This window comes from Neopelma chrysocephalum, unplaced genomic scaffold (genome assembly GCF_003984885.1).
Source record: "Neopelma chrysocephalum unplaced genomic scaffold, ASM398488v2 Primary Assembly neopelma1_24, whole genome shotgun sequence".
In the NCBI taxonomy this organism is placed as follows: domain Eukaryota; kingdom Metazoa; phylum Chordata; class Aves; order Passeriformes; family Pipridae; genus Neopelma; species Neopelma chrysocephalum.
In genome coordinates, this window is record NW_020897693.1 from 21,621,927 (window position 1) to 21,649,443 (window position 27,517).

The 27,517-nt window shown below is 43.6% G+C and overlaps 2 protein-coding genes across 2 annotated transcripts in view; one reads left to right on the forward strand and one right to left on the reverse strand.

Moving 5' to 3' along the window:
- Positions 1-27,517, forward strand: part of MAP3K9 (mitogen-activated protein kinase kinase kinase 9) — a 132,938-nt gene that overhangs the window by 78,480 nt on the left and 26,941 nt on the right. The window lies entirely within an intron of this gene.
- Positions 7,450-27,517, reverse strand: part of TTC9 (tetratricopeptide repeat domain 9) — a 29,142-nt gene continuing 9,074 nt past the window's right edge. Inside the window, exons 2-3 of the mRNA XM_027707644.1 lie at positions 14,034-14,216; positions 7,450-8,603 (exon numbers count right to left, since the gene is read on the reverse strand). Coding sequence (XP_027563445.1) covers positions 8,524-8,603; positions 14,034-14,216 — 263 coding nt within the window. The 3' untranslated portion in view covers positions 7,450-8,523. The remainder of the gene's footprint in view (positions 8,604-14,033; positions 14,217-27,517) is intronic.

Genomic DNA, 27,517 nt, shown 5'->3' on the forward strand with positions numbered 1-27,517 from the left:
CCATTTCTCTAACCAGAAGTTTGTAGGAAGTAATATGAAACAGCTGGGATTTTATCTGATGCCAAGAGATCTGCTGTAACCCAGTACTGCTGCTGTGTGAAGTGGAGGAAGTCTGCAGAATCTGTAGCTCTATCACCAGCTCTTTTCAGGGAGCTGATAACACAGTCCACCCAGCACATGACTTTCCCCTGAGGCTGTTCCAGGCTATGCTAAGATGCTTTCTTTGGGCTGCCATCACGAAATAAGAATAACACAGGCAGCCGAGTGGCTGCAGATCATCCATTGTTGGTTAAGAAGTGAAACTCCTTTGTTCCCAACTTAAATTCTCCAGCTGCATTTGCTAAATAAAATCAGAGAAATGCTTAGTCCATCTGTTTCATTCAGGATAATCTGAATATTGGCCACATTTTTCCAGTGGCCACTAAAATACATTTTAATTTTAGTATCACATGCTCAGCAACAGTTTCTGTCTAGAACATGAGTTAAAGATGCTGCTGCAGGAGGAAACAGGTGCAACTACATCTGAGTTTGGACCACTGCTGAAGGAGAGGCATTGACAGCAAAAGCTCCCCCCACCAAACTGAAACAGCAGCCCGCTTTATGGACAACTTTGGCAGAAGGGCTGGAATCTGAAGTCATCAAGAAAATATCAGCCTTGGAAAAAAGCTCTCATTTACTTTGTTTCAGGTCTCAAAATAATTCTGTCCCCAAAACACATACCAAAGGTGACTTACCACTTCCAGCTAGTACAAGTCTTAAAATGATGACCCTATGCACGATGTCGCTGTCCCCCCCACACCCTGATGCTGCTGCCATGTGTTAAAAATACATCAGGACAAGGCATTTGGTCTCTCTTGGTTTAGCACATCAGAAGCAATACAAAGGCAAAAGAAAGGGATCGGCATTTAAAGGTGCAGCAGATAGCCACTACCTGAGATCTCCTCCTTGTGTCCTCAAGATGATATCAGTTTCACTCTTCCACGCTCTGTCTTCAGAGTCAGAGCTATGGTAGGGTCTGGTCATCCAGATGACCAAGTCCTACTGGGACTGGAAGATTTATTATCAGCTCTATCTTTTGATTTTTTTACCATATTCCATTTCTCTATTTCCTCTTTCTCTTGTGTTTCACTCCTTTATGTGTCATTCCAAAAATGCCTCCTCTGCCCTGGAGTCAGAGCTCCTGCCAGGTCCTTTTGACTTTCAGCTATGGGTATCTGTGTTTTTTTTTCCTGTGTTCCTTTTCCCACCTAAACTGTCCTTTCCTTTCTTGCTCAAACAGGATCCCAGATTCCGAATTGCATCTGCTTTGATTGATTGGTCTGCAATGAGTACTCAGGCTGGTTTTCACATTCAATGAAGCTCTCGATTCCCTTGGAATATCTTCTCCCTCCTCTCTCTCCCTGGGGAACGTGTGTAAGCAGTTATGTTCCCTGCAGATTCATGGCCAGATAAAAGCCTGCAGAACTGGAAACTGTAACAATATAATATATAACAATATACAACAGCAATAATGGGTAACCAAACATTTGCCCTGCTCTTATTTCAGGAGTCAAGCAGTCAGTAAGAACATATGGCTGAGCTGGAGCAGGTCCTGCTATGGGATGGACTGGGCAGCAGGATGTGGTCTGGTCCAGCTCTGTCTTGTACATTTCTGCCCTCACGGCTGCACGTCACAACCTCCTCATGCGCCCACCCACCCACACATTCACATGTGCGTAGATGAGGAGCGTCTCCTTAACTGATGAAAAAAAAGTCACTGGTCAAGATGATTTAATATTAAATCTTGGTTCTGTTACTAGGAACCAGATCTTTCTCCTTTTGTTGCAAAGGGATTTTTTCCTCTTGGCAGAGTTCTTTATAGAAAGCTGCTCTGTCATCTTCAGTGCTCAAATTTTGCATTTTGGATGCCAATATTACACAATAGTTAACACCAAACCTTTACAGCACTGAGGTTAGCTGGGGTCTAATACATAAGATGTACAGTTTCAGATTAATAACACTTTTGATTTGAAGCTCTGACAATAGACGAGAGAACATACGCATATATGCTTCTGTTAGCTCATCTATGGGGAGAAAATAGTCCAACGAAGAGAGTACACCAGTGATTCACTCTTTCTCTGAGCTAATCTGCCCTCTCCTCTGTGGGCTTTGTGGGCAATAGGGAGCTCTCGTGAGTGCCATGTGTACACACACACAGTGTTCCTGTATACATGTATACAGGAGCCCGGGCATGTGGAATCACTGAAGATCTGGTGGCACTACTTGTATGAGAATCCATGTTGGCCCCAAAGCTCCAGCCAAATTTCTGTTTAGTGATGCCCTTTCCAATTCCACCTGGCTGCATTACAAACTATTTCCTCACTAGTGACAGTAGTCACCAGAGGTAGCTACCAGCTGGCACAGGTTCACACTCCCCACAGGCAAAAGGGGAGCCCTCTAGAAGGAAATAAAAGTTGTGGAAGTTGGTTTTGTAGAGCTGCTGCTATTTATAAGACCTGGCTGGGAATAAAGGAAGGAAGGAGGCTGTGGGTAGGGCCTGTGAAGCCTCTCTTGGAGAGCAGCTTCATTCACTATGGCCACGGTTGAATAGTGCCATATGTGCCCCCTTAACTATCCATGTAACAATAAGTGCTTTCCATAGGATAAGGAGAGAGCATGAAAGTAGAGTAACAAGGTAATTTCCTGGGCACTACACAGTCTGTTTATTTCCTGATTCCTAACCACAACTGGAAACAGTTGCTGTAGGCACAGTTCTCTGGGCTGAAGAGAGAGCTGGTCCCTTGCTGTGACAGAGAGCGCATCTCTCTCTGCGAAGCAAAGGAGAGGGGTTTTTTTCCCCTCTCCACATCTGTGCCTTCCACCTCACAAGCTACTAACTGCCTCAAAGTCACATATTGCCACAGGTTTCCTCTCATATTCTCAATCAAGTATCCATGAATTTACCTTCCTTCAATTGCAGGTGTGAGAGAAGCCAGGAGAGTATCTTGTCTTTTCATCACCTTCACTGAAGTAGCTGTTGTTGGTGTGCCTGCAGCACTTAGTAACCAAGGAACTCCTAAGAAGATCAACTCAGAACAATCTCTGGAATCCAACTCTTACCAGCTGCAGTGATACAAAGTCCTACTAATTGGTTACGCAAACACATGGATAGTATTAAGAAACCTGATAGCATCCCATCTGGGTGACATGACACATTGGCCCACCACTGTTTCTCCTTATTTAAGTAACCCCTGCCCAAGCCTCTAAACTACTGTGCACATCAAAAAGTTCTGCCATAGAAACTTGGGAGGAACATCAGTGAAAGGTGAACAAACAAGCAGAGAAGAGATAGTCAGCAGGTCTTGGGTGAATTTGGTTTGATTTCCCCTTTGCCCAGTGCATACCCTCTCCCTTCCCTTCTCCTGCCCCTCAGAAAAAGTGAAAAGAAAGAGTATCATCAAGGGATGGAGCATAAAGAAAACCACGCAGACAAAACCTCTGAAGATCTCATGTGAAACATGAGGAGAACACAGCTGCTCCTGGGCCTACTGGCTGTAGTCTGGGGAGAACATTTACACAGATGAAATTTGCAGATAAATTCTGCAAGTGGAAGCTAAATGGAGATGCATTTCTAAGGGAGTTACTCTGCTCTCAAGACCCTCCTCTTCTTTAGGCTCCTGGATATCACTAGCAAGCAAGAATAGCCAGACCTTTGCCTTCCCATCAGTTCTGTAACACCAGTCATACCCTCTTCCTAATTTAAACAAAGACATTTCCACCCTATTCAGGCCACTTCTACCAACAGCAACTGTTAACACACATTTGGAAAAATTCTGTAGCCAGCATGTGTTTGTCTTTTCCTCACACTTTTGAAAATGATTGTGCTGGAGGAAGGAAGCCTCCCCCTCTTGTGTCCCCTCCAACTGGAAAAATCACATCTAATCTTGCTGCCTTTTTTCCTGCTGTGTATCCTGCCAAAACTGGGTGTTGTTATGAATTGCAAATAGTGTGGCTAAGCCTTTGGTCAGTTGGGGTTTTTTTATTATTTCAATTCTCATTCTGCCCATGAACCTGGGTTTGGCTCATATTTTGCATCCCATGATCATTTCATCCCTCTCTCCTTTCAGCCTCAAGTTCCTGCTTGCTGTCCTACTGCTGTGCCTGGCACCTGCCATTTTGTTCCTGCTGTTTTCACATATGATGGATGAATGGGCTCACTTCTTATTGCACTGGAGAGATTTTAGCCCTGCTGGGTACATGTGGGGACCTGTGTTCATTCCCCTATGTATCGCATGTTGATGACATACGGATATACCACCTGGCTGAGCTAAAGCCTTGTTTGCTTTTTTGGGCTTCTAGGATATGTATCTTCACATTGCCATTTGACTGCTCCACAGAAACATACCATCAACTTGTAGTGGACATGACTACCTCCAACAGAGACAAGTCCTTCTCTGTCTCTCCAACTCCCTGTAACAATGTTTGGTTAACTTGGCTGGGATTGGGTGCCCTCTGCCCACACCTCCACATCCGGATATTAAGGACCACTCAGTGGAAAAGGTGTGTAACTCTATTTAACTATGGACTCTGGGGGGTCTTGTTGTAGATGTAGATCTCTTTCTTGGGGGCTTGATACTAGGTTCCCCCCTTTACAGCCGACCCTTATTTCACTCTTCTGTTTCCTGTTAAGACAGTTCTTGGACAAAACCACAAGTTTCTCCCTTAGTTATTCTTAAATTCAGCAGTTGCCACAAGATAAACTTGCCTATGGTCTTTTAGGGCCTTGTTTCTCTAGAGCTGAAGAGCCTCTCGATGTGTTGGATGTCAAATCTGCCTTCTCCTTCTTCTGCAGAAGACAAAGCATTTTAGAAGGTTTCAAAGGCTCCTTCTTACTCCCCCGACACACACAGTAGAAGTGATGTGTCTGCACATCTTTCTAATTAGACTGCAAGGCAGAACTGGCTACTATTGGGAGAGTACAGTCCAAAGAAGTTCTGTGGACTTTGGTGGCATTGCTGCCACGTCTCTCCTTGCATGTGGAAGGTCCCCAACATGGAGTTTTGTCCACTTTCTCTCAGGCTCAGTGTTACTGTGGAAACATACAAATGCTACATAGTGTCAAAACAGTCCCTGACTGTTTTCTCTTAGGTGACTTCATTATTCAGCTTATGTTGGGAGTGTGCACTGCATGCAGGTGCTGTGGGTGTCAAGGTATGTAGGGACAAGAGTTTTATGCAGAAAATAGGTTGTTGTGTAGTCCCTGAAGGCTCTCTGAGATCTGTTTCTTATGCACATTCACAAACTTCCCTCTTTCTCCCACCCTTTGCAGTGCTCCTGAAGGGAAAGATGCCGAAAACTGAGGAGACTAGAGCCTGCTGTGCCCTTTTCATACTAATATATACATGGGATTGATGCAGTGACAGTATGTCAGTAAAGCCATTGTGAGGGCTAAAATTATTTCCAGACAAAATGACAGTCATGGACCTACATCTCCAGTGGCTGGAGAATGCCCTTTCTCTTACATTAAGGTCATGAGTAACAAGCCTGCCTCTCCTTGTCTGAGCTTTCCTGGGGCAGAGACTGTTTGCGTAGGTGGTGTCCTTTCCTCCTGTGTGGCCTGCAGGATGAATCCTCATTTCAGTCCTAATGAAGAGACACGTGGCTGTGGGATGAACTGTCATCAGCAATATGAAGTAGGGGAGAGTCGCCTCTATTTGAATTGTGTGCTGTGATGTATTTAGGATATAGAGAACTGCATGCATCTGACAACCAGAATCTTATTAACTCTGTTTTATACAGTACCAGGTATACCTTACATGCAGCCAAGCACATCTCTGCCTAACCTTTATTTTCTGGTCTGGTTAAAACCATTTACAGAATTTCCCTCATTTGTCGTCTTTGTCTTTAAATCAATTCTTTTCCTAGCAGCAGCTGCAGTGCCATTTATTGCTTAGGCATCTGTAGTGATGGGCAGGGGTGCTTGCTATTTCTGGTCCAGATGTATGAACCGTGGGCCATCTGAAGAAGGTGACTGTGCTGCCTCCAGGATGCAGCCTTTTCTTCACAATCACTGCACACTGTGTTCCCAATTTTGGGAAGCAGCTGCCTTCCACCACCCACCAGAGGAACACGAACTTCTGGTGCCATCTCAGCTGATATAAGTTTTACACAATTGATGTAGGTCTGCCTTATTTCAGAGACTTATATGCCACTTTAGCATGGTCTCTTCCCCACCTCTAATGTGAGCTGGATACGACTGGATATAAAAAAATACGACTTAAGTTTTTTCAGAGACAATGACAGAGATTTCATAAAATCACAGAATCATACAATATCCTGAGCTGGAAGGGACCGACAAGGATCATTAAAGTCCAACTCCTGGCCATGCACAGGACAACCCCCAAAATCACACCATGTGCTTAAGAGCATTGTCCAAACACTTCTTGAACTCAGACAGGCTTGGTGCCATGACCACTTCCCTGGGGAGCCTGTTCCAGTGCCCAGCAACCCTCTGGTGAAAAACCTTTTCTTAACATCCAACTTAAACCTCCCCTGACACAGCTTTACACCATTCCTTCATGTCCTGTCACTGTTCACCGCAGAGATCATGCCTGCCCCTCCTCTACCCCTCACAAGGAGTTGTAGACTGCAATGAGGTCTCCCCTCAGTCTCCTCCAGGCTGAACAGACCAAGTGACCTCAGCCACTCCTCATATAGCTTCCCCTCAAGGCCCTTCACCATCTTCGTTGCCCTCCTTTGGACACTCTCTAAGAGCTTTGTATCCTTCTTATATTGTGGTGCCTAAAACTGCATATTCAAGATGAGGCTATGCCAGTGCAGAGCAGAGCGGGACAATCACCTCCCTCGACTGGCTGGTGATGCTGTGCCTGATGCCCCCCAGAGCACACTGTTGGCTTATATTCAATTTGCCTTTTCTCTTGATGTTTCTTTAACAACTCCTTCAAATTTTGGCTGGAGAAAAGTGTAGCTAGATACCACAGCTGCAATGTGGGATGCCATAGCCAACTGTCTGCAGACATGACGTCCAGTGGGATGAAAGCACACAGCACTTGGCTGAACTCTGTTCAGCTCTCTGTTTCAGTTTCCATGTTTCAGCTGAGGGCTGAGTTAAGTAACTCTGGGTATACTCACTTGACACTGACTGCCATGGGATGAAAGCACTCATGTACATCCTGCAACTGTAAACAGGTCTCTGTGGGCCACTGCTGCGGCAAGTCACAAAGGAAATGTGTTTGTGGCACTTACTGATCCCATTACTGGCAGTTTCAGAAAAGGATCTTTGATCCAAGGAGCCTGAGCTCTTAGAAACAGTCAAACTGCTGGAGAAGGTCTAACCAGGCCCTATGGGCTGCTGAAATATGCTCCAAAGCTCTTGGTCCTTCCCTGTTTGTCAGCACCATGTTCTCCTACAAGAGAAAAAAACAGGACACAGGAAGCACCCACACAAGGTGGCAGAATCAAGACCTCAATCCAATGTACTGATAATACTTAGCACTGTACATCACTGTACTGTTACTTACAAACATTAACTAATACATCCTCACAACACCCCTGCGAGGTAGGGAAGTATTATTATCCCTAGTGTACAGATAGGGAAACTGAGGCACCAAGAGGCTAAGTGACTTGCCCAAGATCACACATCAAGGCATTGGCAGAGCCAAGGTAAGAATGAAGATATCCCTTGTTCCCCACCCCATGCTACCCCACCATTAGGCAATGTTGTCTGTCTGGACACAGGGAATGCAACAGGTGCCTTTGAAAAGCAATGCCTGGACTTGTTGCCTATGAATATTTTTTATTTGCCTTTAATGGATTATTTCACAGTTTTTCCCTCACACTGTACACCATGCTTTCACAGTCCATTCAGCACTCTGTGGTAGCCCACAGCCTTCTCCTCCAACACTGGGACAGTTCTGCAGGGGGTTCATAGGGTGCTCTGTGCTTTCATTAAGAGGATGTTTAGAAACAGTTTTCATTGACATTAGAGTGGCAGCATGTGAGCTCTCACTGGAGACCAATAACACACACTGGAGAAGCAGGCAGAGGGAACTGATGGTAAAAAGGCATTTGCTGTCCCCTGTGAAATGACCAGCGGCCCTCTTGGTTTCTTAGCTCTTCCAAGCTCCAGTGATCACTCAGATTGGAAACTCTTGGTCTCCAACCTGCCTGGTCAGGAAGTCGTTTTCTTGAGGTTGCTTCCTTAATAGGTAATAGGCAGTCAGTTCCAGACCAGACAGGTCCCCCAGCATCGCCTACTCCAGGTGTGTGACGCTGTCTGGGAACAAGGCTGGCTGTAGTTGTTGTGCTCTTTTGCCACGGGGAAGGGGTATTACCATGGTTGGCAAGCAGCCATATGCAGCGTCTAAGTCTCTTTTTTTTCAAAACTGGTATTCAATGAAGAGCAAGGGAGAGTGGGTGGATGAGGAGATGAGGATGAGGCAGAGCAAACAGGAAAATCCACCAAATGAGCTTCTAGGAAGGAAATGTTCCCCCTTGGGCACTTCAACTGAAGCAGCTTCATTTTCACAAAGCTTCCTTCTCTCTCTGGGAACATCTGCTGAGCTTCATCTCTGTCAGCTGGATGTATCGTATGACATTGGTATCTGCAGGGAAAGAACGCACACATACAGGTACAGTGGTTACACAACTCCCTGTGGAAGACAGACAGGATGCATCTTCATCCTTGGTACATCACTTGGGGAGCAGCACAGCTCCAGCGCTGTGTGCTGGAACAGTATCAGCTGAAAGGGGCTCTGAACCAAACCCTGAAGCTTTGGTTTTGGAGAACCTGGTCTGAGTTGCGCTCATCATTCCTCTTGGTCACAGTCTTGCCTCAGCTAGTTTTTACCTTCTCTCTGATTACTCTTGGTCAGTGCAATGGAACTCGCACAGCTGAAACTATCCAGGTCGTCCTCCCCTGTACTTGTGGAACCTCCATTGGCTTCCTTGGCTTCCTTTCCTGCAGTGCCTGCATGCAAGCCCCTAAAGGCATTCTGTGTACGTTCATGCTCTGCCTTTTCACTCTCCTATTCCATTTGCAGTCTATTTCACTCCTTTCACATTATTCCATAGTGAGTAGAATTGGGAAGAGCATCCTTCACATTCTCTTTGCACCCTTGCTTGCCTTAATTTTTCTATTTGGAAATATAAAAATGACGTGACACTATCTGCCACCACAACACTATCTGCATTTTTGTCATATGCTGTATGCTGCATACTGCCTTGTGTCTATCCTGTCTAATGAAGTTCCTAGGGGCAGAGAACCACTGATTCATCCCTGTAGAGAGCTATGAGATCCCAGCATCGTCCAGATGATAAGCTGAGCCCTCTTTTTCCTTCCAGCATTTCAGAGCATCAACACACCACACAGAACATGTGAGTTTTGTTTTACCTCCTGGCCTCAGCTGTAAGGGAACCTGTTCACCCTGAATCACAGGTTGATCTAAATGGGTATGTGCCTCCAGACAGAGCCAATGATTCTGCAGTCATGGCCAATCCCTTATCAAATCATGTTGATTTCTATCATGAGGGTGACCTCCCACACGTGCAGCACCCACATAGTGGCAAAAGCCATGTGGGACCAGAAGCAAGCAAGCAAAAACATAGCCACTTTCACTTCTGTATTGGTTGAAAAATGGTTCTTTGCTCAGAGCCTTGCTCAGACAGCCAACCAGGGCCAGCTTCATCCATTTATTAGATCCTCAGAAACCAATCTGAACTGCACTGCAGTCCAATCAGAGGGCAATCTTGTCTCCTCCTCATCCAAACAGTGATGTGCTCTACCCCAGCTAGGGAAATGAGAAGTGCTTGAGCTTTCAAAGCAATGAACAAATTACTGGGAACACGTCCAGCACCAGGACCAAAGCAGTTGTGGGTGCAAAGCTTCCTTCAAATATGAGAAGGGGACATCTCTGTTGTGCCCTATGCTAGCACTGAATCAGTGGGAGATGGATTGGTTTCCCTTCATACAGAGTATCCACAAACATGCCATGGGGCATCAGTGGGCTGTGGCACTGTGGTGCTGTTGTGACTTCTCAAGCTGTTTCTGGTGAGATGGGTATCCCTTAGTCTTCTTCAGGTTCAACTGCATCATCCTAGGTACTCCAGAGGCTGGGATTTGATGACTAAGCTACTTGCCCCATTTGGGGCTGGTGGCCTAGTGGTTAGGATGCGGCACTCTCACCGCTGCGACCCAGGTTCGATTCCTGGTCCCCCGGGCAGATGGAGCTCGTTAGCCCTGTGAGGCCATCCATCTATGAGAAGGTCACTCTAAATAAACCTACGTCCTGAAGACCTCACTGCCATTGTCCAAGCTTGCTTGGCCCCAGCAGATGAACCTTAGGATTAAAGGGTGGGCTCAGTTCAGCGCATGCTGTGTCTCACCTAAAAAATCCATTGCGCAGGCTTGAAAGGTAAAAGACCTTTCCCCAAATCTTCGTTCGCGAAGACTGGCCATTATTTTTATATATTTTAATGAGATAAAAAGTTCTGCTGTTGCTTGTGTCAAACAAGATGCACCAGCATCCTGGGCTGTTCGTGCATTAGCATTTCTTACCAGCCCAGCAAATTTTAAAGCATCTTTTTTAAAAACAGGATTGATTTTAGTCACGCAGCCTCCTGGAATGAAGAAATTCAGTTGAGGGGGTAGCCCTGAATTTTACACTTAAAATAAAATGGGTGCAGGTGGCAGGTGGCTGACTCGCTCCCAGCTGCGTGAAAACAGGGCACACAGCCCAGCCAAGGTCCTGCTGTGCTACCCACACCTCACTGCAGCCTCTCTGCTCTGTGCCCTTCTAGGCTCTGGGCTGCACTCTGGGTACACATCCCTCCACCAAGGTGCATGCTCTAAACGCCTGCCTGGTGCAGGTGAAAAGGAAAGGGATAACTGCGTGGGCTTGTCAGGAAAACCCACCTGGCTGGGCCCGCAGGGACTCAGCGCCTGGCTGAGGTGGCAGAAGTAGGCTCAGTGCACGATTGGGAAAGGAAAGGCTGCCAGCCCCCTTTAGCTTTCAGATAAGGTAGTGACTGCTGATGGCACAGCTTCATTTACCTGGGAGACTTCCACATGCCTGGAAAGCCAGGGGCAAAATAAGGTGTAGCCTGATAGATGGCGGGAGATGCTCCTATTGTGAGCTACTTATAAATCTCTCTAGCAAGTTTTGCCATGTTTTGCTTCATTTTTGAGGCCACTAGTTTACCAAGAAGAAATAATGAGATCAGCACTCTGTTTATAGAAGTGGAGCCTGATCTTTGTGAGGTTTTTATTACCAAATAGTATTGCACCATACTAGCTCTGCCTACAGAAGTATTTCACAGTGTAAATGTTAATGAGGAGAAGACTCTCATCTCTCAGTGAAGAAGTGATCCCCTTTGGCTGATGTGGAAATAACAGGACAACTCAGATGAGGGGCTGGACCCATGCAAAGAGATACTGGCAAAGCTGCAATGGGAATATGTCTCCTGGCTCCTAGGACTGTGCCTGTGTCCCTCTGCAGTGTGGCCTAATGCCATTTTAAAGGTCATTTCTGCTTCTCCTGTAGCTTCAAAGCCCAGTTGCTTATCTTCTGTGCAGACACCATGGCCTGGGTTTTGTTCCCAGGACTTCTGATTTGCAGGAGTCCAGGAAAGCAGAGCCCCAGTGCAGCCACAAGCCTGCCCCACACAGCACAGGAAACATCTTGTACAGGCAGCCCATGGGATGTCTGAAGGTGGGCTCTCAGCACAGGGCCAGCAGAGACCTGTATTTGATATTAGCTAATGGTCTGGTCCTGGCCCCAGTCAGTACCAGCTTTGACAATCTGCCCCAGTGCGAGAGGGCTGAGAAAGGCTTGCAGCAAGGTGTGTCTGGCTGCCTATCTTGCGCCAGCCTCTGCACACTGAGATCACGGAGGGCTCCATGCATGCTTTACACGACTTAACAATAGCTTCCCTCTCCCTGAGTAAGGAGGGTTATACAATCATCTTGTGTTAGTTCTGTCTGCTTTTGTGATTTTTGTTTGGAGGCAGAACAAGAAATCAGGCCCAACCCAACCTTCCTTCGTCCTGGATAGATAGTAAATAGCCATAAGGGATCTGCTGTGCTGACAGCCCTTTAGAACAGTAAAACCCTTTGCTAACTAATTCCTCTTTACCATAAAAAATCTCTCCCACCAAAGAGAATAACTGCCAGTGATTTGTGCCAAAATCATTCCTTATTAAAAAAAAAAAGAACACACAGAACATGTCTGTAATAATAGACAAGTGCTTTTACCAGTGAGCCTAGTGAAACCTTAGATAAAGGAAAGCAATCACACTTTGCAGATGGAAATAGTAAAAGTGGAGACACTGACTTATTGCTGGTCACATAATAATTCTTGATAGTGTTACCTGATTCCTACTGCTGTGTTTTAACAGCCACATCCTTTCTTACTGTACATGCTCAATTCCTTCCCCCTGAATACCCTCCAAGTTTTCTATAATCATAAATAAAACAGTGAAACAACAGCCTTGAATGGTCTACAAATAACAGGAAAGAGTCTCTGATGCAGAGCTGAAGGCTAGAACTGGTTTTGTATACATAAAGGGCCTTTAGGGACACTTTCTGGTATGTTTTTGTAGCAAGTGTGGTATTTGAAGTTGTTGCTGTTGAATAAATTAGTATTTATTTCAAGAAGCAATGAGGAATACCAAATAAATAGTATCATGAGGGGGGGTGGGTAGAGAAGCATAGAAACATATATTTTAAAAAATGGAAGCTAAAAGTAATTTTTCACATCTGAGCCTAGTCAAAACCTCAAGGTTAGGATAACTTCTTATTTTCCACTGACTATTTTTCTCTTGCATATGCTTCTCCATTTCCTGGTTCTGGCAAGGGCTGAAAACAGAAGGGCACACTGTAAACTAAAATAGGCTAAACTGAGCTTTTAAACACATTTGCTCTGGGAGTGTGGGGTGCACAGCTGTGCTGTCAGACTGCCCGGAGCCCATGGCCAAGCACAGCAGATGGGACCAAGCACCCTTATGGGAAGTGGAAGAAGAAGGGGATCCCAGCACACTCCCAAGCACACCCTCCCTGATGCTCCTCCAGGGCACAGCCACCGCAGGAGCCCTGCAGGGCCAATTCCTGTAGGATATCAAGCACAGCCAGCTCTGACAGCCTCCCTTACCGCCTCTTGTTCAATGAATATCAGCTCCACCATGCTCTGCCAGGACCCAGGCTCGGTCCTGTTTCACACCCAGTTCTCCCTCTTTCCTCTCAGGTTCAGCTGAAGAGCCACGCTGTGTGTTTTCTTTGCACATGGCCTCCATTTTGCCTTCTTATGATCTTTTAATTTTCCATAGTGCTGTTTTATGTCCCTATTACTATCCAAAAAAAAAACCCACATCAACTCTGCCTCATGGCCTTCCACCTGCCTTCTGAGGCTGGGCAGGTTAGCATAAAGATGGTTGTTCTAGCAAGGCTAAGTTGTTTGGATATACAATTTCATTGCTGTCCCCAAATGAACTGTATGGTTTTGACAGATGGATGACAGATACTTAACAGACAATTGGCTGATTTCATGGCAAAAGTTGAAGCATCCTGATGACTGCTTTGTGGGTAAATGTCTGTCTCCTTGATCAAAGTATCTTTACTGAGATGGTGGAAGGCACAGCTATTGAGGATTACAAATAGTCTCCTGGCATTGCTAAGGGGAAAAAGCTTTTTCTCAGAGTCAGAAAATATAATGGTCAGGGTACACCCTTCCTCCATCCTGCTTTCTTCTTCAAAAATAAACTAGGTAGGGAAAGAGAGGCAGAATTCCCTGCACACCGGCATTCCAGCAATGCTGTCATCTTCCAGGTCATGCTGCAGCTTTGGCAATGGTTAATCTTTGGGCACTGCAACCTTGCTGCACTACCCAAGTGCTTGAAGGGGAGTACAGCAAAGGATACACAGTGAGTCATGCTCATCCCTGTGGAAATCAACGCAATCGAGTCAGGGACAGACTAAGTCTCATGAAAAGAAATACAAAAGCACTCAGTGCAAAGCCACATCCCTGCTCCCCTCCCCATACCTGTTGGCTGGCGGGATCTTGCCTCTTTCAGGTAGTAGAGGGCCTTGTTGAAGTCACCCAGGTGGTAAAATGCCACTCCCGATCGATAGAGCGCCTTGAAGTTCTCGCCCTCCTTCTGAAGCACTTTGAGGCAGTACTCCTTGACCCTTTCGTAATTCACCAGCTCGGCCTGGAGCAGGCAGGCTGCAGGGGATGGATATGACAGGGAGACAGACAGACAGGAGAACATTAGTGCCTTATTTGTCCCTGCTCCTGCAAACTGCAGGAGAATCGAGCAGCTTAGGTGAGGGAAATGACTCAGCCCCATGATTCAGAAAGGGTGCAGTCATACGGATTGTTTGCCAAACCCTGCGATTGTTCGCAATTTAAATACCAATGCTTCTATTTTTGGCATTGCAAAGCAAAGGGATTGTGTTTACTCCTGGGACACACATACACACACTCGTGCACACACACACAGACACAACACTGGGGCAGAGAGGGAGAACATAAATGACCCTCTGCAACTTTGGAATGCCACACAATCTTGTGGCAGTGGCTGGCTTCATTTGAAGTGACATTGCTTCTCAGACTGAGGGCTGCAGCTCCAAAATATACAAAAAGGCAGTCTAACTGTTATGTGACAAGAAAAAGGGGGATAAATTGGATCAAAATTTTTATATGGCTTAATCCAAGGCTGTTAGGTTTAAAAATAGTATGTAATTGCCTTTTATCCAGGAGATCCTGCAGGGAGTTTTGCTATAGAAAACAAGGGGCTCTGCCCTGTTGGAATGTGTTGCCACCAAAAATAAGCCCATCTAGAGCTGCATTCCAAGGCAACTTTGGGATTGACACAATTTGGGGAAGGAAGGCAGAATGCCACTACAAGGATCAGTTCAGAGGCTGGCAGTGTCAAGTGCCAGGGCATGGAGAGAAATTTCCCATGGCAGGTGGTGTTACTCAGTGTGTCTCTGGCAAGGAGAAGGCTCACTGCTCCTGGAAATCCAAGTCATCACAGTTCAGGTGACATCAATGAAAAAACAGATTTCACTTTTTGCATGGTAACTGCAGGTGAGAGGATATGATGCTGGGTCAAGAATATGACGCAGTTCTTGATCCTCTTCCCCTGCACCCCTGATGTAAGCCCTACACCCTCTCTGCATCTCACTTTACATTTCATGGGCAGGAGGTTGCCTAGATGACCTCCTAAAATTCCTTCCAACACAAATTAGTCTAAGACTATGATCACTTAACATGGACAGAACACATTCTTAACCCAATTACACATTTAAAGCTTAAAGAGCTTACTGAGAACAATCATAAACAGGCTTTTACCAGCAGAGCACCGATGGTGCAGATGTGCTGAACAAGGACTGCAGAACTAGCCCTACTGCTGGTACATTTGTTTGAGTGATGCAGCCATTAGTAACCAGAGCTTTGTCCTATTTGCTTTAATAATGGAATGTCAATATATTTTAACAGTTCCTGCCATTAATGTGCACAGGTATTCCAAAAGATGGTTGCTTGCTATTTGATTGCCAGTTAAAAAACATGTATGTTTTTAAAAGCTTAGCAGCATTTCCTTATCCAAAGTTTGTCCCTTCCTATTTGTCACACATTGATTTTTCGTACTCTGTTTCTAATGAAGCTTGAAATGACTGTGCCTTGTTTTTCTTTATTTTTCAAAGCTATTAAAAAGATGGCTGTGTAAATTTACTAGTGGCTTTACCACCCTGGAAAAAGGATTGCTTTGTTTATCTGCTGATCAGTAGCATGTACAGCAGTGGCAGTAGCTTTCTGCATACTGCCAATCTGAGCCAGCCTTTCACATTGTGTGAAACTGCCTTTCAGAGCAACTAGGGGGTGGATTTCAGTCTCTCTGTTCATTTGTTACTTGGCATTTCCAGTTAGAGTCTTAGAAATGCCTCTGTGAAAAATGACAGACAGTTTATTTGTATATATTAACTCAGTAATTCCATATTGGACTTGCTTCATGGACTGGTTTAAAAGAAAAGAAAAACTGTCCCACATCCTGCTAATTCACAAACCAAAATGGGTTTCCAGATATCCAGCTGGGTTCTTTCTGTGACTCATACTCAGAGTAAAGCTTCTGCAGGGCATCCCCACTAACTATGTACGCGGTGAAGAGAAGTCAGTGCCACATGGCTAGCAGGAGAGACGTGTGTTTATCTGAACAGAGCGAGCAGATGGATGTGCAGGAAACAGTTCTGCTGGAAGATTTGGCCATTTGGAGACCCAGCATTGGAAGCGGCTGTTGGAAATGAACCTGGAGGGAGTATCTCCCTTATAAATATTTAGACATGCATGTTTTCAGTTCTTGGTGGACTGAAATGATCTTAATCGACTGTGATCCAATGCAAATATTGAGGCTGTTAGTAATTCAGCTTTCAGAAATGGAAGAGATATTGAATTCTTGTACTTACTACCTAATTCAGTCAGGGGAGAATTGTTTTGAAAATGTATTGTTTTCCTAAACAGACGTGCAACTCTGGCTGGGAGTATTTGTTTACCACATCAAACACTTTATCACCCTCCTTCTATGTTCATAATAGGCCCCCAGTGAATCCCTCTGAGGAACAGAGCTCACTGAGAAAGACCAAACCTAGAAGTTTCTCCAGATCCTCCTCCTATTTTCTCAAAACTCAGTGCGTTTGATCGTGCACTGCATCAGCTCTAGTAGCTCTTTGGTGATTAGAAGGGTGCTGTTTACTTGCAGATGCAAACCTACAGTCATCCATTCCCTGCAAGTCTCACAGTCATTGTAATATAGCATCTGGTGGCTACATCTCCCCAACTCAGAAATGTTGCTTGTCCTGCTTCCTGCAGCCTGTGATGGTTATCCACCGTATTTGGTTATCATTCTCAACTTGGCAGCTAATTTATTGTGTCAGGTTAAGCAAGAAGTAACTCTTAATTTTTAAAACCACGTATGTCACATAGTGCTGAAGAGTCCCCACCTGCTGTAAAATAAAATAAAATAAAATAAAATAAAATAGCCATCTTGCAACTACTGGGCAAAATGTGCCATGGGAACAGGGAGAAGGTTAATGCTATTAGCTCCACAGGAGGGGCCCTGTCCATCACGTTTCCCAACTGACTGCTGATGTTTAAGCAAGGAAACAGGAAATTTGTCTGGTTTTCTTCACAAGAGGAACGTTAAGCCTAGATTTGTACATTTTAATTTGTGGATTCAAATCTATGCCAGCCAGCTCCATAAGCTGCAACAATTTGAGAGGTGCCATACCAATCTGGTACCAGTAGATAACTGAGATAGTTTGTATATCTGTGCTCAGCACAAGGCTGGGCAAAACAAAGATTAAAGCATCTGCAGAGCCAAAATACATCTACACCTTTAACCTTTACCACCAGCTGTGGTCAGCAATGGTGGGAAGTTGTAACTAAAATCTTGGCAGTTGAGGGGTTTGAATTCTATTTCATTCCACCCTGAAGTAATTTTGAAATCCAGAATATCTTTCAGGAAGCTATCTAGGCTTGACTGGTGACAGTGAGAAAAGATCCATGACCGCCCTTTTCTCTCAAGGGCTAATTACTTTAATTTTTTAAGAAACATCACTACATTTCTATCCTGATTTTTTTGTTTAGCTGCAATTGACTAGCCACACCTTTGCTACCCTGAAAAGCTTGTGTTTCCTTGTTGCATTGGTATTGTGAGATTCTGATCAAGTCACTCCATTTTCTCTTTCTTAGCCCTTATAAAGGGCTAAGAGACTAGAGTCTCTTACTAAAAAAATACCCTTATTTTTCAGCTTTCCTCGCTTTTACAGCTGTTCTCTGAACCCGCAAAACGAAGTTCAACTGAAAGTGCTGTCATTTAGCATCTTATCACAGAAACCTCTTCTGTGTGAATACCTCTGCAGCTTACGCAAATAGCTCAGTTTGGCCTGAACTTTTGGCTTCTAATTTTGGCTGAGCTAAGAACTAAGTCTGGGAGTAGCATATCCAGGTTTTAACACAGAGATATTGAACAACAATATCAAGAGCCTTGCTCACCTGGCAATTTTCACCAAAGGGTAAATCTGCATGGCAGAACAAATTCCCACTATAGGCAAAGCTTGAGATCCATCCATGTTAACAGAACACTTAAGTGAATGGGACAAATTACTGTGCAAGCAGCATTAGCATATCCCTACCCTGTGGCACGTTCCTTGGGCTCAGCACACTGTGTTAGTCATAACAGGAATCCATTTGCTGTTGTTCTGGGAGATGAAAATGCCTTTGCCTTACAGGAGAAGCCTAGGTTGCAAGTTAATGTTTCCCAAACTCCTGTCTTGTTTGCTGTTCGCTATCACTCAGGTAAGCTGGTCACACTGCCTATTTTTAAGACTGCCTTGTGCCTTCCACTGTAGGAGAGGGTAACTTGTAAATTGTTGGTTTTTAAGTTTATGGACTAAAATATTCCATGTGCAATATCTGCCTTTGATGTCTGCTTTTGGAAAATGTCAGCCAAGTCAGTTCAGGTATTTTTGAAAAACAGGTTAGGGAAACATATCTTGTTAAAGATCTCTGGTGACTGTCTCTTTGGATGCATCTCATTCCCTCATTGTTTGGCTTTGCAAATGGAAATCTGGCAGATATTGCTTGTGTCAAGCAAGTGCCTTCTGTTATCCTCACGGTAATCTATAGCTGGCCAACTGAAAATAAAACCCAGTATGGTACTGCATACTGTAGAGATATGCTTTAGAATTTGGTACCCAAATCCTTTAAATATTTGGTCCACCTAGGTCACAATTTGATCTAGAAAAAGTGGGGATTTGGAAACTTTGAGAGCACAAAAATCCTCTTACTGGCTTACCGGTCCCAGGAATAATGGAGAGCAGAAAGTGGAAATCAAGTTTCACATATGACAGAAAGACAGATGCTTGCAAGGGGAAGAGACTGCAGCTGAGAGTAGTGTGGGGACAGAGGCACAGAAAGGGGTGGTAGTGAAAGGGAGTTGGGAGCTGAGGTCTACTGAGGAGGCAAAGTCTGGGCAGAGAAGTGGAATTAAGACTTTGGTACAAGGTGCTAAGGAGACACAGTGCAGCCAGCCTGGAGACCAAGAGGAGCATTTATAGCACTGAAATCCAGGCAGAGGAAACCAGCCTCCCTAGCTATGTATGGCAATAGCTTCTCTGGCAGATCACTTAACCCCAATCACATTCCTGCTGTAATCACCTTTTTCTCTGCTGGCTATACTCACTAAGGGATAGTAACCTGCAGTGCTGCAAGCCAGCCCTTGCAAATATTCCCTGGAGACTGGAGCAGGTGTCCTATACAAGAGCTAATGGTAAGTCATGTGGTTGAACCACTCTCATATATCCATGCAAAAGGGTCTGCATCCAAATGACCTTAGTTTTTTCCCACTCCTTAGAATGAAAACAACAGCCTGTATTGATTTGTTTGGTTGCAATGCAGAGAGAAGTAGTTAAACCTAGTACTGCTTAAACCTGAAGTGGATCTTCCCTCTTTACTGTTTTTACTCTTGACTCAATCACCGAAGTTTAACAACCTATGTGGATTGTTACTCTTTAGCAAGTACTAGGTACTCCAACCACTACAAACTCAATCTGTATTTCACAAACTGACAGTGTCATTCCCAGAAATAAGCACAGTTAAACTCTGCAAAATACTTTGCTTTCAGATATGATCTCACCTTAAGTATAGCAGCCAGCAGCTCACTTAAAATATGTTTAAATTGCAGGAAGATGGTGCATATTCTTGCTCTGGTTCTACTTTGGGAACATGATTAATACTTTGATATTACTGCTTCAGGTTTTTATTCAGACATTTCATTAAGACCTTTATATATCATTGAACAGGCTTTGTTCTCGTATCTGAGACTCAAATTAATAGGGCAGACTAGGAAAGTCCCATACTTCAGAAGGCCTGGCATCCTTTATGGTGATGCTCTTCCTCAGAAAAGAGAAAAGATGGTAGAGATAAGTTCTGGTTGAAGTATTTGGGAAGAGAAAGTATTGGACAATATCAACAATAACAACAAACCAGGAGGGGGAAAAAAAAGGAAAAATATTTGTCTTGGAATAGACAGCAACCTTCTAACTATGCCACTAATGGATGTATCATTAATCTCTGTGTGCTGCAGACTGTGTAAATGGTGTTTACAAAAAGCACATGGAGCTTACAGTGTACACTGGAAGAATTAAAAGGAATACCATTACTACATGAGACTAAAAATGTCAGTCATGTGTTAGTAACTTGAATATAATTAGCCTCTAAAATAAATCAGGTAATGTGACTCATAAGATGATGCTGAAAATGTAAAGGATTATCTTAGTTTAAAAGTCACTTTCGACTTAAACTACTGTAATTTTAATGCACAGCATAAAAAGAACTAGCTATTTGAATACTTATCCAAATTTCTCTAAAGTTGAAGTTACTGATCCTGAGTCTGCAAACTGCACAGCCTACTTGTAGAAGGCATAGCCCAATTTTTAACCTATGTTTGATCTTGTATTAAATTTTCAATACAGACTGGCACTAAAAGGAGCCATATAACACGCTGAATGTAAGAAACCTGTGCCAAAGGAACAGAGTAAAGCGTCCATATCTGCGCAGAGCTCCACACATGCTGCGCCTTTCAAGAATGCAACCCAGCATTCCTCAAAAGAGGATGCTTAAAGCATCTTTTTTTTCAGAGAAATGCTGCATGCAGTTTCACTACTAGACTGAGATACTAATTAGGATCTACTGTTTCCAAACAACCTCTTTCATTAAATATTTTTCTTCTTTCTCTATAGTCCAAGCTTGCAAACAAAGAGGATTTTCTGGCTTCTCACCAATAAAAAGCTAATTATAGACAGCTTGATAATGTCTGGCAATAATCTGATCAGCTGACTCCTAGTTCCCAGACAACCTTAATGGGATGAAAAGGGAATATCACAATGATGGTAAAACTTTCCAGCAAGTGGCTCTCATTTATTCCTCTCCAGGTACCAAAAAGGCCTAAACATGCCCGTATGTTTCTGCTTGCAAGGAAACGTGTGGAAAATTAAAATCCCAACTGTATGACAGGTTGTCTCTCCCCATAGGGAGGGATTAATGCTAAATGAAGTGTGGATCCACAAATGTTTGGAGAGCACAAAGTAAGCCACCTCTTCCAAACTGCATTCCCCATCTTCTCAATTTGTAAACAGATACCAACTGTTCCTCCTGCCATCCTGGCCATGCTTTCCTCACAGTATGTAGCACGGTCTCTTTCAGTTCTCTGCTGCTCCTGAGTCCTTCATACCTCTTCCAGAAGAAGGACCCTGACTTTACCATTCCAATTAGCTTTTCTGAGAGAGAGAGGCAATGGTAGTGACTGAAGTATGCTGATGCTTCCACCATCGTACACATTAAAAGGTATTCAGTAGTTCTCAAAGGAGCTGCTGAGCCTGTGTGTCAGGCTTTCTGTGGCTGGTAGCCCACCCTAGGACTCTGCCTATTGCCTCCCTTTGGAATGCACAGGGCCGATAACAAGAAGATAAGTAACAGCTAATATGAGCTGTCAGAACAGATCAGTTTAACTTCAGTCTGTGATAGGGTGATCAATCGTGAAGGTAAAAGAGAAAAAGCAGATATCTTGGCTTTTACGCTACTCAAATGACAAATTTTAGTGACATTTTCTTAAGCAGGTTGAAGGAGTACAGTCTCAATGAATATACTTAACTTTGTTAACAAAATGAAAGGCAACATTAAGTAGGGTTCTGCACTGATCTGTCTTAGGCCCCATGGTATTTGACATTGTCAATAAAGACCTAAATGATAGACTGCAGACTTCTTGTCAATTTGCAGATAACACCTAGATGTGAGGAGCTGGTGTCTGCTGGAAGATATGGGTAAAATTTCAAAGGATCCCCACAAATTGGTAGTGTCCTGATAAAAATAGGATGCAATTTGACAGGGGAAAGTTAAAAGTCCTACAGTTAGGCAGGAAAGCCCCCCACTGTGTAAGTACAGCAGGGGAACAGTTGGTTGGAGAACAATTCTGCTGAAACTCCACAGGAGGACCCTGACAATAACAAATGGTCCAGAGAGGACAGAATATAAGCCCTCAAGGAGACAGTGAGAGAAGAGAGGCTAACTCTGATCATCTACATAAAAAGAAAAAAACCCAACTCTAATGCAAAGAAGGGCATAACTAGGATACCATCTGTTCTTCTTGTACTCAGGAAGTAAGAAGAGCGCCTTCTACTTCAGCTAGGACAAACTTTATAGCAGTAAAGAGAAAGAAGCTTTGAAAGAGATTGCTTGGGAAAGTTGTTAAGGTTTCTAGATTTCCAAATGTTTATGAACAGCGTAAGCAAAAGTTATCTGGGATATTGTCTTATCTGTACACTTGTACCACACATGGGTATGGATAGAAGGCTCTTGACAGCTCTTCAGTCCCATTCTTGACTGTCCTGTAACACTCAGAGCATAAACAATCCTGAGTTGTCCTTGACAGCTGCCATGTAGTGCTAATTCCTATCAGAAGGTCCTGTTGGAGGATGTCAGAGCAACATCTTAGCAGGACACGTGAACAGGTGAGCATTTAAGTCAAAAAGCTAGCATGACTGCTATCTTTTGCTATGTGTTTATATTCCCATATTTCAGACTTTTGTAGTTTTGAAGAGCACAGTTATTTAAAAGTGTTCATTATTTCTAAATTATGTTTCTTAAGCTCAACAAGTTAGCAAAGGCCAACAGGTTAGCAAAGGCATATAGTGCTTTCGGAAAACTCCATAAAAGAGTTTGGCGAAATAAACACTTGAAAAAAAGTACCAAGATCAGTGTTTACAAAACCATTGTGCTGTCTACTCTTTTATATGGTTCCGAATCATGGGTCATCCCAGCCACCACCCGCGGCTCCTAGAATGCTTCCATCAACGCTGCCTCCATACAATCCTAAACATCCACTGGTCAAATTATGTGACTAACACGTCTGTTCTAGAACAAGCAGCAGTCACAAGTATTGAGGCCATGTTGCTGAGAACACAGCTGCGCTCGGCAGGGCACGTCTCAAGGATGAAGGACTACCACCTCCCTAAGATCTTGCTTTATGGTGAACTGCCACTGGCTGCCGCAAGAGAGGAGCCCTGAAGAGAAGATACAAGGACTCCCTGAAACAACATCTCAGCCTTGGCCATATTGATCAATATAACCGGTCTACTCTGGCCTCCAATCGGGAGGCCTGGAGACACACTATCTATAACGCTGCTGTTTCCTTTGAGAATGCACGCAGAATCACTCTTGAGGAGAAAAGACAATGCAGAAAGAACCGTGTCTTGCAGAATATACCACCTAAGGAGTCTTTCTGCTGTGCCTTTTGCAAGCGGACTTGTCTATCTCATATTGGCCTTATTAGCCACCAGCGTGCTCGTAACAAATGTGGATAGAGCCTTTCCCAAATCTTCGTTCGCGAAGCCTAGACATGAAATGAATGAATGATGTTTCTTAAGCTACTTTTAAGGTAAGTTTGTGGTGATTTGTGCTTCTTTTTTGTCATGAATCCAGTGATATAATACTGCAGTTTTCCTTCAGAGGGCCAAAGCTTTGAGAAGCAAGGAATTTCAACCAACTTTTCATCTGATCCCCATAGCTTCTGTTTCAAAAGAGTATTTTGACCTACCACTTTCTGTAGTTACTGGTCCTTCCAAATAAACCAGAGGCTTACTGAAAATTCTAAGCTGTGGTAATATTACAGCAGTAGTTGAAACCTAGGTGTCATGCAAACAAGAATTGTTGTCTGAAGCCAAAATCTGCCTTCAGCTGTATACCAGCAAATCTTTATTCTACCAAAATAAAGAGCTTCACATGGAGATGATCTTCATATCGCATCTTCTAATATGCATGCCTTTGTTTTTTTCCCAGAGGTAGGAGCAAAGTCCTATCAAAGCACTGGTGGAGCAAGAGCTTCAGTCAGCTTTTAACTACTAGATAATTCTGATTCTATAAATACTAGCTCCTACTGTAGCCACATTAGAAGAGATGGAAGTTCCTTCTGTTTGTTTTTGCCAAGGCTGCTATTGTTGATTTCTCAGGTTAAACACCCTGGAGGTTTCCTCCTCTCTGACTTATCTAGTAATCTTTGACCTGTCTTTATCTTTTAAAATCAGTACTCATCTAGTCTAGTCTAGTCCAGTCAATTACAAATGCTTAGCCTTCGGATCTGTTCCAGTTGCTATTTATTCCAGTGCCTCTTCTTTGCTGTTTACTTTTGCTCACCTCATGTTGCTTTACTCTCTCACTGTGGTACCTTCTCTACATCGTACCTTTTCCTCCTCTGGCCTCCTGTTGCTATTGATATCCACCGAAGGAATCTTGTCTATTGAGTTGTTTTCACAAGGGAAAAGTACATAGAATTTTATCAGTGATCAGCAACACCAGACAACCATCTACTAAGTGTCTGGCATTCAACAGCAGTCCAACTTCAACAAGCACCATCATTCTTACCAGAATATATTAAACAGTGAAATCAAGTGGATGAATGGAAGGATGGTGTTTTTTTAAACCCATCTGAGACAAGGAGGCAATTTCTGTAAATAGGGAGGCACTTTGGAAGAAGTGGTGGATTTCAACCTGCCTTCTCTACTGAAGAGAAAAGCATCCTTTGCTCACAGTGGTTCAAATAACTGACAACAGTACTGTGAAATGCAGCTGGAACAGCTTGAAGACTCCCAAATGAAGTCACAGACAGTTGTGTGTGCCGTGATTGCCTCAAGCCTGGTTTACTGTAGCATGCTCAATCTGGGATGAAAGCTAGCACTTTATCCTGTACTACAAGCCATGATGACGTGGCTGCATAACATCTATGTGCTGTGCCCTGTGGTGGCTCACAGTTCACCTCCCAGGACACATGAAAGAGCTGACCATTGCAGAGTCTGCTAAGGGGTGGAGAGCAGGCTTGCCCTGGGGCGACCTCCTCGTATATTCCTATCATGTATAATTGATCGGGACTGAAATGCTTTTACTTTTGCCTTGAATGCTCCCTAGCTGAAAAGAATCATCTGGCAACATGGAGATGTCAAATGAGGAGGAGCATTTCCTTCATTAAATTAATTACTAATCCACATGTTTTATCCAGGTCCAGTGTAGCCCAAAGCCTTTCCCTTTTAATGATGTTTTGAAACAAGAGAGAAACCTTTATGGCCTCTGTGGGAGGGATGGAGAGGAGAACAACTGACAGAATCAAAAAAGGCAAGGATGCCCAAGTCAACTGTTTTCTAAATAATTGAAGAGGGAGAGGTGTAAAACAAAGGTCTCAAACTTATTTTCCTTAAAAATGCATGAAAGAAACTTACAGAGAAGAGTGGTTTGTCAGCAACAGCGAACCTGGTTGTGCCAGGTTGTTGTCTGCCTGAGCTTTGACAGACCATGTAAAGGGAGTTTAAGCATCACCCTTTCACGAAGTTGGGCCTCTAGTGTCCTTACCTCTTCCCTGTTCTCCATTTATATCATACGAACTTAGTATCATTGACACATCAAATCTAATTGGCCAACAGGTTTGAAAGTTATTGAGAGGGGACTGACAGGGAGACTGCAGAAAACATACATGCTTATGACTCATTTCCTTTGGAAATCAGGCTGAAAACGAATAAACTAAAGACCAGAGGGATTATTCAGTATATTATTTACCTGAAAAAGTAAGGGTTTGAACTGTGCAGGAGCATAAGCCAGAACTCTAATAAGATGTCTGCTCTTTAATATAAGCTGTGGCAAAGTGCTTCAGGTAAAGATCTCAGATCACTCCCAAAGTGTTCATAAATCATGTCCGTGCAATGCATTGTTGGCAGTGGAAGAATGAGGTAGGAGTATGTGTCCGACTTGGGGTAACCTCCACCTCAAACAGAGAGGCCGTTTTCAGGCACTATGAACACCAGAATCATTATACTGAATCAGTAGAATTCTCTGTCTTGACTGTAGCTTTTTGGTTAAGCTAAGGAAGGTGAAGATATAGTATAAGAATTATATGATGGCTAAAGAGACTGAAATGGGTTCTGTTGACAAGCGTACTGGTCTGCAAAGAGATCACTAGTAGAATACCTCAGAAATTAATTTCAGAATGGAGCTTGTTTAGTGTTTTATTAATACCCCTATGTAAAAGTCAGAGTGACCGACTGACTGTCAAGTTCAAAGATACTGTCACAAGGGATGAGGATGACAATGTGATATAAAAAGAACTACATGACCTGGTACACAGCAATAAATTCATTTGGGATGGAATTTGGTGATACAAAATTTAAGACTGTTCTGTTTGGGACTACTAAGACTTTTTGCTAGAATTTGTGAGGAAACAACCAAAGAAGAAAAGGATGTGAATATGCTATCGGATCACAGAATGAGTCACTTATGTGACATGGCTGTGAACAGGGAAATGAAAATCTCGGAGAAGTTTATTCAAAAATTCAAACCAGTTAGCAGTGCTTCTCAAGCATGAAAATGTAATATTTGCTTTACTGTTTTTATCCTATTTAATAGGGCAGTGAGTGTTCTGATTAGTTATATGTCTAAGCCTTCTTTTCTAACCTTATTAGGTTCTTTAACTCCATGATACTTTCTGGCACTGTACTCCCAAGTTAATCAGACCTGGGGTTTAAAAATTATTTTGTATTAATCTATTTAATTTACCACCCCACCTCATGAGCAAAGCTCCTAAGCTGCCTCAGTTTGAGTTCCATCACAGTTGTTAGAGAATGTAAAAAGGAGAATGAATCCATTTGCTCTGTATTTCCAGTATAGGTGAGGATCTTATGCTGCTCTGGTTTCCTTGCAACATGAACACACTACTGTGTCTTAAGCAATTAATCACTGAAAAGAATTTAAGAGGATAGTAATCTGGGATTTGAATTATCCTAGTATTAAAAATATATGGTGACTAAAGGAGTTGAGGCTTAACTTTGCACCACAGTGTTTGATGAGAGAATCATTGCTATAGGCATGGTGCAGAAATTCTAATTTGATTCTTTTTTAATCACTAGACAAGAAAAAAAGTGCCTTCACAGAACAACAGCTAGGGCTGACTTATGGTTTTCCAGAGCACCCTAACAGACTCCTTCTCTCATTCTCTGACCTCGGCTTCTGTAAGATCAACTGGGTGGGGTGATGCCTCCCTGGGCAGCTCCTGTTTGGGAAAGGCTATGGCCATTGCATGGATTTATTCTCTGAAAGTGTGGATGAAACAAAATCCTTCTGCCCTCTCCCTCTCTGGGAGCAAAACTGAAGCAGAGGAATGTGAATTCTCAGAGCTTCTTCCCTGCAACTGGTTGAAAGATCGTTCTTTATATCATAAAGATGCTTTTCATTTCAGGGTGAATTTCTGGATTATATGGTGACTGCAGGGATAACACAGCACACCGGAGGTAGATGTTTGTTAGTCACATCGGTCCAGGAATAGACAAAGGGAGTACTAAAAGTCTGACGTAAATTTTCCAGTCCCAGACACTTCCTCTGCTTTTAATTTGCTTTGGGGAGTAAATTTCCTCTCCCATACACTACAGTGGGGA